This window comes from Neolamprologus multifasciatus, chromosome 3 (assembly GCF_963576455.1).
Source record: "Neolamprologus multifasciatus chromosome 3, fNeoMul1.2, whole genome shotgun sequence".
In the NCBI taxonomy this organism is placed as follows: domain Eukaryota; kingdom Metazoa; phylum Chordata; class Actinopteri; order Cichliformes; family Cichlidae; genus Neolamprologus; species Neolamprologus multifasciatus.
Genome location: NC_140441.1, coordinates 26,676,569 through 26,688,649, shown reverse-complemented (window position 1 = coordinate 26,688,649; position 12,081 = coordinate 26,676,569). Strand labels below are relative to the sequence as shown.

Sequence of the window (12,081 nt, the reverse complement as noted above, 5' to 3'; positions counted from 1 at the left end):
AACGTAATAAATATATAAAAAATCAGTGGTTTGGATTATATGCATACTTTGCTGCCCACCAGCAGGCTTGATGGGATATATTTGTGTCTGTCTCTGTCCATAAGGACAGAGATAGACTTTTTACATTACACTATTTCTGAAAATATATATATATAATGTTGTATATATAATGCACCAAGATTTTTAGAGTTTGATGTCATTATAGAGACACCAGATAAGGTATATGGGGGCGTGGATTCAGCCTTAGGTGTGATTAAAGGAAGCAACTAAAACACAGTTAATTATTTGCTTTATTGTTTATGTATACATAAAAGAAAAACCTTGCACAAGCTTGATACACTATACCCAAAGACGTACAGAATGAGGACAAAATATATGTTAAGATGTATTTACTAATTCCATATTATTACATTTTTTAGAGCATTACATAAAAGCAGTTATAATTCTTTGGTGGAACAGAGAATATGGTAAGACAGGAAGCATAAACTGAGTTCACACTAATTTCTGATTGGATTATGTTTTTGTTTTTATAATCAAAAAAAACCTTTATAATCTAAAGGTAGACACAAGTACAGTAACCTATAGTAAACTGAATCAACTACAAGACATGTATACATGTTTGGAAAATAATTTCTGTTGAAAATATGATTTTACAACAAAAAGATAGGCAAAGAGAAAAACATGTTTTTTTTTTCTTCTTGGAGTAGAATATCTCTTTTTAAGAAAACAAAAACAAAAGAAACAATGACTTAAACAATATTTGTGACCATATCATGCATCCTGTATCTTTTAAAACATGTATGATGTTGGTCTTTAAATTAAACCAGTCACACAATCATACAGTTCTGTCTAGTGTTGTAATTATATCATGTCATGAATCTTAAAAAAAAACACAAACAGCAAAATTACCAGAAGTGTCCCAAAAAACGGTACTTTGAGTAAAAACCATGTCAGAAGTAATGAGAGGAAAACAATTATCCACAAGTCACAATCATTTCTTATCCACTCTAATAAATTGAATATTTTTTCTATTACCCATCTTACCCATTCTGGTACGTTACCATCACCTAAGGCTCTTCTAAGTGTTTCTACCACATTTGCTGCTGGCCCTCCAGCTCTTGCTGCGTCTACATCTGTTGTTCCTGCTGCGTTTGGTGTAGAGTCTAAAGCTGAAGCCACTAATGTTATCGCTCTTGCTATGACTGATACTATAAATACAGCTCCCTCCTTTAATAATGGTGCTCCTACTGCTACAACTACACCAAACAGAAAACGTACAAAGCACTCCAGTCCTCCTGCTTCTTCTGCTTTTCGAGGAGCATTGCCGTCTTCTCTTTCTCCTTGGAGAAGAAGATCTTCTTTCTTCTTCTCTGCTTCTTCTCCTGTTTTCTTTGTTGTTTCTCCATCTACCTTGCTTGTCATTTCTGTCAGGAAACCTTTGTTTTTCACTTCTGATATAGCTTCTCCCTGTTCATTTAATTCCTCTGCTCCATTTGTTGTTCCTGGGGTTAAAACTACAACAGCTGGTCCAGAAAAAGCCTTTGCCACTGATTTTGCTGCACAGCCTGTCAATTTGATGATCTTATTCTTAGAGACACTGTTGTTAGCCTTATTGTGGGTGTCTCCTTGTGGCAACATCTTGCTGGTGTAGCACCGATCTTTGTTTTCTGCAACTATCTGATCTACGGTGTTGAGCAGCTCTGTAACCTGAGACTGGCTGATGTCACCCCGTCGGCTGTATTTATTAATGATGTGGTATCGGCTCTTGCATTTCCTCATTAGATCACTCACATATTTATTCTGATCTATAAAGTCTTTCATCTTCATTTCATCTGACTGTGGGCCATCCTGAATAAAGACAACTGCAGCATATTTGAAAACTTCCTCTGAGAAATACTGGCTTATTTTCTCAATAACAGCCTTCTGCTGCTGCTGCTGCTCTGTGGATTTCTCCACTTTGAGCACAATGAGAAAAACATGAGGCCCTGGAGTGCACTCAGTGACACACCTCAGTATTTCAGGCTTCAGCTCCTCCTCTGATCTACCTGGGCCAGAGAAATCAGGAGTGTTGATCAGGGTAATTCTTCTTCCATGAACAGATTTGGACTCGGTTTGACACTCAGTGTTGTCAACTTTGAACACATCTTCTCCAAACACGCTGTTTGCTAGGCTGCTTTTCCCAGATTTACTGCCTCCCAGCAGGACAATCCTGTACATTTTTTCCACTGAAAGTGAAGACAGAACATTAATAACCTATGTGTGCTCTTATTAGAGGGAAAAACATTTTCAAAATTTAAATATGCTCCCCAGGATACCTCTGTGCTATTCCATATATGAAAAGCATGAGACTAGGAGAGCACTCTGTTGTAACAGGGCAAGCTTGGTTTACTTAAGGAATGTAACTGAGTCACACTCATGTCTCCTCAAAGATGTTGTTACCTTTGATGTACTTTTGAACCCAAGCTGTTTTTCCTTCCATGACAATCATAGTTGGTGGAACTACAAAAGCAAAATGAGTTAGAATAACAAATAGAAATTATTGTCTTTGCTTAGGACTGTTTATTTACGTCGTCACATAAATGATTAGTGATGTTAACTCAGCTAGTTTGCTACAGTACACAGGAGGAAATAGTTAATGGCTTGCATAGATTATATTGCATAATGACACACACACAAAAGTTGTGTTCATTTATTTATTTTGAATACCTGTGTCTTCTGCTTGTGCTGTGACTCCTTTTGGTCCCATGTTTTCCTGCAAAACTGTAATAGTTGGCCCAAAGAAAGCCTCTGTCAAAGGCCCAAATCCAGGGCCTGTTAAGTTGATCCATACATCCTTAGACTGCCTCAGTGACCCTTACAGAAGAGAATAATGGCAATTATAATATAATAATATATAATTAATTAGTACAACAATAACAACAACGCACACACTGTTGCATTTGTTACTCAGTTCTATTCTGACCAGTACACTTATTATCGATTATTACTCTATGTGAAAAGTCCCACTGAGATTTAAATTTCATTCCCAAAACAGACCTTACTGCATTACTCATATCAAATATTTAATGCAATCTGGTGATAAGATTAATAAAATAATAATTTGTCCTTTCTCAATACAAGCATCCAGCTTGGCTTGCTGCAACTTACAGATTTATAGATAATAATCTTAAAACTTCATCCAATTGTCTTTTTCGGTTATTTAAAATTTAATTTTTCAAAATGCAGATATCATTATGTCTTTAGGGTTATAGGATTAACTTACCAAGCATTTTTGCAGTGAATGAGCAAGAAGCGGAGATGTTGAGTGTCTTGTTGCGTTTAAACCCAGTGAAGATTTCCAGGTTAGTTTCACTTGCTATTAGAAATATGTTCATATTGGAGGTGGGGATAGCTGGGGGGTTTCCCTTTATGAGGAAACAAATTGTTGCATGCATTTAGTTTCCTTTTTACACAGAACATATTAAAACAAATACATTAATTGTAACCCAGTTGTTTTTTTTGCTCAGATTAAAGTTTTACTTTTTGTGCCTTGAACTCAAACAATCTTTCGGTGCTGGTCATTTTCCAGAGGTGTAATTATTTTAACTTTCTTTGAAAAAGTAAAGGCTTTTAAATTTCAGTGAGTGAAAGCCAACATATAATTGAAGGCTACATTTTTAAAAATGTGGATATCAATACTTTAATTTGTTTGGAATGTATTATATTAGAGTGCCAGCTTGTGTTTGTCCTTTACGTTTTGGAGTGATTTAAAATTTGTAAGTACTATTAAAACTGGGGTTATTTGTATGTATTTAGAGCTGCATTTGAATACAGGAGGTGAAATGGCATTTTACCCATTCAGTTATTGATTTGCTGTTGTGCTTGCTGTCCTCTTGCATGGCCCGATTGTAGTCAAGTTGTAGCTGTTGGAGAGATGGCCAATCAATCAAGTCAATGAATCAATAACTGATTGAAGGGCAAACTTTCAGCTTTAATACAAAGGGTTGTACAAAATCTTTCCATGAACTATTTTGCAAAGTTGGTCAAAAGTAAAGACTCTGATAAGAATCTGATATCCAACTTCCGTCTCTGATCCATTCCCTGAAGTCTATCTGATTTTCTCCTTATTTTTTAAAGTTCTTTTTTGTTCCTCCTTCCTTGTTTTGAGTTCTTCCTCTACCTAGAACATATTTATCGTGTGTGCTCCAAAACAGGATGCTTTCAGTTCTTAAATATAAGATTGAATGCTTAATAACCCACAGTCAAGCAGCAACTGAAGGTGGCTCTGATGGCAAAGCAGGAAAAACAGCATTTGGTGATTTCCAAGGGTTCTAGGCAGCAGGTAGTCACTGACTGCCTCATCTAATGTTTAAAAACAATATTTAAAAGTATGTCAATTTGTCCATTTGATTTTGAGCATCCTCCATTTTTTGTGTACTATTCATTTAGTTTTCAATTTTTATTTTGAAATGGTAGCTGAAGTGAGAGGTGCATAAAGACCAAGTATGGGATAAATCTAGGCTTTTAAAAAAAACAGAAGTTTTTTTAGTGAAGAAAGATTGTTCTTGGTTTGGCAAATTCCTTTATATTTGTTGCTATTCTTGTTTTTATGGTATCGCTTCTACAGGCATAATTTTTACGGCAGGAACTGCCGATGACATTCAAACACTCTAACCTGATGACTGACTTTTGTCTTATTTCCTAATGACTGTGTAATTCTTCTCTCTCTGTTTCTGTTGTTATTGTTTTGTGTGTATGTTCCTTCTTCCTTGTTTTGAGTACTTCCTCCACCTTGAACTGGATGCTCTGGTATGCTTCAGGAGAGAGCATACCTTTCAGTTACAAAAGTGAATGCAGGAAGGAGCACAATATGGCAGCACCCATAATATATTTATATATATTTTGTACTTTTTCATTAAGAAAGACTGTGTTTAATGTATTTGATGCATTTACCAAAGCACAATTATTAAGAGGAGCATTTATAAACATTGTATATTCAGCTTGTGATGAAAGGAAAGCCAAACCAGACAGTTCCTATAGCTCCTCTTCATCCTATACCAGTACTTGGTGAACCTTTTGAACGTGTCATTGTGGACTGTGTTGGTCCATTGCCCAAGACAAAGAATGGTAATCAGTTTTTACTGACTGCAATGTGCACTTCGACTTGTTTTCCAGAAGCTGTCCCACTCAGAAGAATAACTGCACCTTTGGCAATTAAAGTTTTAACAAAGTTCTTCACTACTTTTGGTCTACCGAAAGTAGTCCAGACAGACCAAGGAACTAACTCAAGGCAACGTTGCAGAAATACTGCTTGGATACTGGAAAAGAGTGGGATGACGGAGTACCCCTGATGGTGTTTGCCATACGCGAAGCTAAGCAAGAATCCCTTGGGTTTAGCCCAAATTAACTAGTGTTTGGTCATTCTGTTCGGGGACCTTTGAAGTTGTTGAAAGAACAGTTCTTGTCAACAGACCATGTGATGAAAACTAATGTTCTGGATTATGTTTCACAATTCAGAGAGCACTTCCAAAAGTCCAGGTTGGCAGCTGCAGAAGCCCTCTCCTCTGCTCAGTGGAAGATGAAGAGTTGGTATGATAAGAAAGCTGTTCCTCGATCTTTCAATCCAGGTGACAAGGTTTTGGTTTTTCTACCAACTGCTAGCTCTGCACTATCTGCCTGTTTCTGTGGACCATACCAGGTGGATAAGAAAGTAAATGACACTGACTATGTGATTAAAACACCAGACAGGAAGCGTAAAACACGCTTGCGCCATCTCAATATGCTCAAATCTTTTCATTCTAGAGCTGATCCTCTCTGTGGTCCCGCAGATAAGTCTGTGGCATCTCCGTCAGAGCAAATCTCATCTCCAGAAACTCTCTTGTTGAACTCTTCCTCAGGACTGAGGTCGAGTTTAGATGAAGATGGGCTCAAACCTTGTGATGCCAGCTACCAGAGTGCCAGAATGCTTAATTCTGAGGTACCGTCCCAGTTGTCTACATATCTTTCTCACTTGACCCGTGAGCAACAGTTGGACATTGAAAGGCTTGTCAACATTCATTTAAAACTCTTTGGGGACATGCCTTCCCGTGCTACTGTAATAGAGCACGACATTGATGTTAGGAATGCAGTGCCTATTAAGCAGCATGCTTACTGTGTGAATATGACAAAAAGAGTAATGATAAACAAAGAAGCAGACTACCTTCTGAAGCATGGATTGGCTATCCCAAGCTATAGTCCATGGAGCTCTCTGTGCCTGGTTACGCCAAAATCAGATGGAACACCTCCCTTTTGCACAGATTTCCGCAAGGTAAATGCAGTAACAGTGCCTGATTCCTTCCCACTGCCCCGTATTGAGGACTGTATTGACAGTGTCGAATCTGCTGCTTTTGTGAGTAAGCTTGACCTTCTTAAAGGTTATTGGCAAGTTCCTTTGACAAAAAGAACATCAGAAATCTCAACTTTCGTAACACCTGATCACTTTTTACAATATACAGTTATGGCATTTGGAATGAGAAATGCTCCCGCTACCTTCCAGAGGTTAATGTCAACTGTATTATCTGGTGTGGCAAACTGTAATGTTTATATTGATGATGTGGTTATTCTTCCAACTGGTCAGAGCATGTCGACACTTTAGCCACTGTGTTCAAGCATTTAGCTGATGCTTCCTTGACCCTCAACTTGGCTAAATGCGAGTTTGGTAAGGCTACAGTTACTTACCTTGGAAAGGAAATTGGGCAGGGCAAGGTTTGCCCTATCAGTGCAAAGGTTAATGCTATCCTCAACTTTCCTGTGCCAACAACACGCCGTGAGCTGCGCAGATTTCTGGGGATGGTTGGTTACTACAGGTGTTTCTGTAGGAATTTTTCTGAAGTCGTAACACCACTGACAAACCTGTGCAGCCCAAAGGTACCATTCACTTGGAGTCCTGAGTGTCAACATGCTTTTGAATGTGCAAAAGGTCTTCTGTCGAGTTCACCTGTTCTTGTTGCTCCAGACTTTTCTAAACTGTTCAAGCTTGAAGTGGATGCCAGTGAGGTGCGGGCTGGAGCTGTTCTTCTTCAAGATGATGGACAAGGAGTGAGTCATCCTGTCTGCTTCCTTGGCAAGAAGTTTGATGCTCATCAAAGACGGTACTCGACAATTGAAAAGGAGACTCTGGCCATGCTCCTTGCTCTTCAACATTTTGTGTGGGATCTACTTCCCAACCTGTAGAGGTCTTCACTGATCACAATCCTCTCATGTTCCTCTCTCGTATGTATAACAACAATCAACGACTGAAGAGGTGGGCTTTAATTTCACAAAACTCCAACACTGAAATAAAGCATAAGAGACGATGTGAAAACATTGTGGCAGACGCCCTTTCAAGAATGTGATGGTGTAAGGCAGGGGTGTCCAAACTCCGGTCCGCGGGCCAACTGCGGCCCGCAATCCATTTTTAATTGGCCCGCAAGTAATTTTATAAATAGAATAGAATATGGCCCGCACTTCAACTTTTCCTTGAGTGTATTGCACTTCTTAGTTTTAACACCAGGGGGAGCTACTGCTGATCAAGGCAGTTGCTCAGCCAAAAAGGACAATCACAGAAGAAATTTACCCCAAGTTACTAAACATGGCAGAACCAAAGAAGCGAAAGGTAGAAAGAGAATGCAGAAAATTTCAGACATGGTGGGAGAGTAGGGATGGGTATCAAAACCCGGTTCCCACTGTTTCAATTCCTTGGAATTGTTTGCCATTTTTGCAAACGATTCCCTTATCGATTTCAGTCGCCACGAATGACGTCACCACGTTGCGGAGCGTCGCTTACCTGGCAGGAAACATGGCGGCTCAAATGCTCAAAAGTTTGGTTATACTTTACAAGAACGGATGACAACAGGGCAACTTGCAATACTTGCAAAGTAGATATTTCATTTAAGGGAGGAAACACTACGAATATGCAAAAGCATTTGCTCACAAAACACGCGATGACCTTAAATGAATCTCGTGTTTTTAATCCTGCTCCGGACTCGTGAATCTCAACCCAGCAGCAGCGGTAACGTTTGCACGTCCTCTCCCGTTAATGCGGCAGGTAAATAATCAACAACAGTGCATATTATGTTAGCGCGATCTGCCTTATTACAAAACCTGCCATTACTGTGCATTTAGGTGACCATGATGAGAGAGACAGACAGAGTCTGGCTCAGATGCTGGCAGTTGTCGCTGCAGTCTACCGGTAGCGTCTCCTTTCAGGCCAGGATAGACGAATGTCACCGAGCAGTGACAAAGTTTGTGGTCAAAGGCTTGCACCCATTTGCCACAGCAGATGCCCCGATTTTCGGTAAGTGAATGTGTTTAATTGCAGGCAGGGACATTACTGGATATTCTTGTGTAATTGCTACAGAATAATTTATGTTATACTTTGTTGTTGCTACAGAAGAATATTTATTTTATTATTTTACATTTACAATATTTTTCCCGGGGACCCTGTGACACCCCATTGAAGAGCCGTAGGCTGTGGATCTCTTAAGATCTCACTGCTGGGTTTGTAAGGCCATGGTACTCCTAAATTTCTATCTTGTTCAAAGAGAAGATATAAAACAAAGTTCTAAGCTAATCGACCTTAGTGTTCTCCTTTTTAAAAATAAGAATCAATAAAGAATCGATAAAGAATCGAATCTTTAAGCAGAATCAAAAATGGAATCGGAATCGTGAAAATCTTATAAATACCAATCCCTATGGGAGAGTGAATATTTCTTCAAATAATTCAAGGGGAAGTGTGTCTGTTTGATCTGCACTTAAACTATGGCAGTTATAAAAGAGTATAATGTACGAACATCAGGCCTATGCATCCGACACTGGTGCTGAGCAAGAGTAGAAATTAAAGCAAAGGGTAGCTCTCCTGCGGGGTCAGCAACAGTATTTTTTTCGTGCTCAAAGGGTCCAGGAAAAGGCTATAATAGCCAGCCACCTCATAAAACACGGCCTCGTTAAAATTACTGAAATAATGTGCCCGGAAAAAGTGCAGGACTTCAACAACGTCAGCGTGTCCAGAAATACAGTTGTGTGACGCATTGAAGACTCGTCAGCCAACATTAAACTGCAACTGTCTGATAAAGCTGTGCTTTTGATTTTGACTCCATCGCATGCGATGAGAGCACTGATGCCACAGACACCGCACAGCTGCTAATTTTTTTGCGGGGAGTGGACGAGAGTACGAGCACTTTAGGTGAGTAAAAAATATATTTTTCACAGTACCCGTGTGTTAATAAGCATGCACGTGCAGGTACACATGCTTCAAATATCAATAATGCACATCAATTCTGTCACTACCCTGCTTTTGCGCACCACTTTCTTATATGTGTTTTTTATTTTTTTATTTTTTATTTATTTTATTTTTTTTTATAAGCTTGAAATGTACCCATCCCATTTTCCCCTTTATTGTTTTTTTTTCTCTATACTGTAACCCTTCTGTCTAAGAAGAAATCTGAGGCTGCTATTCTGAGAATGAGCTACCAAAGCTTTTTCTGAATAAATCAATAAAGATCCATTTATGGAAAGCTGTGATGAAGGCAGTTTTGTCTTTAATTATATTCAACAATATAACATATCTGACCACTTTTAAGTGATTTTTCTCACTTTAATACACTAAAGTTAAGGTTATATACCTAATTTCTAGTAAGTGGGCCAGCCCCTCCTATATTTTTATGTATGTGGCCCTCAGTGAAAAAGTTTGGACACCCCTGCTATAGGGGTATTGCATATTGCTTAATAGTAGCAGATACTCAAGTGAAATTTGTGTAAATTAGCCAGTTGGCCTAACTACTGATTTAAATATTTTGTTGTTCACACATGTAGATACGCTCTTGTTGATCATTCAAAGCTGTATGTGTCTTATATCAGGTTTTCAGCCAACTGGTCACCCAGCAACAATGTTAACCTCTGCCATACACACATATGCTACAAGCCACCTTTAACATCTAAGAACAACATGAATGTTGCCTCGTTCTTCCCCCACAAAGGAGGGAGAATGCAATCAGTTCTCTTTGTTTTTCTGTCTGCCTGTTAATTGATAGGGTTAGGTTGGCAAAGCATTGGATTTTGACCTTCACTGCCAGTGAAAAAAACTCACGAAACCAAATAAAGTAATATATCATATGAAAGGGCATGGAGAGAGATGTGCAACACACTTTTTTTTTTTTTTTTTAAAAAGGACGCCTTACGACATCATAATGATGCCATAAAGTTTTGCAAAATTTCACACAGCATGAATATATCTTAAAATCTGAAGGTTTTTGACATCTTAGAAGCCAAAGAACCAAATTTCATACAGTTCTGTTTAGTGTTGTAATTATATCATTTCTCTTAAAAAAAGCACACACACACACAAATAGAAAAATTGCCAGAAAGGTCCCGAAAAATGTTACTTTGAGAAAACATCATGTCAGAAGTAATGAGAGGGGAAAAAAATCATCAATATACAATCATTTCTTATCCACTCTAAGAAACTGAATATTTTTTTCTATTACCCATTTTACCCATTCTGGTACGCTACCATCACCTAAGTTTCATGTAAGTGTGAATACTTCAGTTGTTGTGTCTGCACCTTCTGCAGAGACACTGTTGTTAGCCTTATTGTGGGTTTCTCCTTGTGGCAACATCTTGCTTTGTTTTCTGCAATTATCTGGTCTATTTTGTTGAGCAGCTGTGCAACCTGGGACTGGCTACTGATGTTGTCACCTTGTCGGGTGTATTTATTAATGATGTAGTATCGGCTCTTGCAATTCCTCATCAGATCACTCAGATATTTATTCTGATCTATAAACTCTTTGACCTTCATTTTATCTGAGTCTGGGGCATCTTGAATTAAGACAACTGTAACAACAAACAAACAAAAAACAAACAACCTTTATTTGTCACATACACAATTATACAGGGTACAACATGTATTGAAATGCTTTGTGTCCGAGCTGCATATTTAAACACTTTCTCTGAGAAATACTGGTTTATTTTCTCAGTGACAGCCTGCTGCTGCTGTTCTCCACTTTGAGCACAGTGAGAAAAGCATGAGAACCTGGAGTGCAGTTAGTGATCCACCTCATTATTTCAGCCTTCAGCTCATCCTCTGATCTACCTGGGCCAAACGTTTCTTCCAGGGTTTTCCTTCCCACTGTTGCCAAAGTGCTTGCTCATAGGGGTCATATGATTGTTGGGTTTTTCTCTGTATCTATTATTGTAGGGTCTACTGTACAATATAAATGTTAGCGCGATGAGGCGACTGTTGTTGTGATTTGGTGCTATATAAATAAAACTGAAATGAATTGAATTGAATTGAATTGAATTGAGTGTTAATCAGGGTAATCCTTCTTCCATGGAGAGATTTGGACTCTGTTTGCCATTCAGTGTTGTTAACTATAAATGCATCTTCTCCAAACATGGTGTTTGCTAGGCTCAATTCATGTCCAAGCATTCACCTTTACCTACTAAAACGCAAACTTCAAGTGAGATGGACGCACCTGCTTGGCATCTGCTATCATGCCTCACCGGCATAAAAAGCTGTTCTTGCCTGTGGTGGGTGTTGTTGTTGGTATGTTGAGCTGGCAGCGGGAGAGCTGCAGCTGTGTGTGTGTGTATACCAACCGTGAGCAAAGTGTAAATAAAAGTATACTGAAAGCAGCAAATTGTCGTTAGGTCTGCTGTGGTTGTTTACAGTAATGTTTTACATTCACATATGTATTAAAATTATTTGGAAAATGTGCATGTAATCTAATGATTGAAATTACAGATTTTGTCATGAATGGTTTATGCACAGGGTTGAAGTCCTGACAGATCATTTAAGTCCAGCTGAGGCCTCAACTTTGACTATGACAGAACCTTGATTCTTTTTTTTCTTTTCCAGCTACTTATGAAATTTCCCCTTGTGGGACTAATAAAGGTATATCATGCATGACTCTGTTTCTATCAAATTTTAACTGTTGGACAGATGGTATCACAAACTTTACTCTCGAGTGCTTTGACGTACAGAGGAGTTTACAGTCAACTCAATAACTGCTAAGTTTAAAATTCTCGTGCTTGCAAAAATAAGCCCAACTCTTCACCAATCCAACACTGTGTGGTGCTGTGAGGTGT

The 12,081-nt window shown here is 38.6% G+C and overlaps 1 protein-coding gene across 1 annotated transcript; it reads right to left on the bottom strand.

Annotated features, from left to right (window-relative positions):
* Nucleotides 1-838: 838 nt before the first annotated feature.
* Nucleotides 839-2,850, bottom strand: LOC146522330 (uncharacterized). The gene is made up of 2 exons (XM_085154136.1): nt 2,702-2,850; nt 839-2,253 (listed from the first exon to the last, which is right to left on the bottom strand). The coding sequence occupies exons 1-2, from the start codon at nt 2,744-2,746 to the stop codon at nt 862-864; spliced, it is 1,437 nt and encodes a 478-aa protein (XP_085010262.1). The 5' UTR covers nt 2,747-2,850; the 3' UTR covers nt 839-861.
* Nucleotides 2,851-12,081: the final 9,231 nt, after the last annotated feature.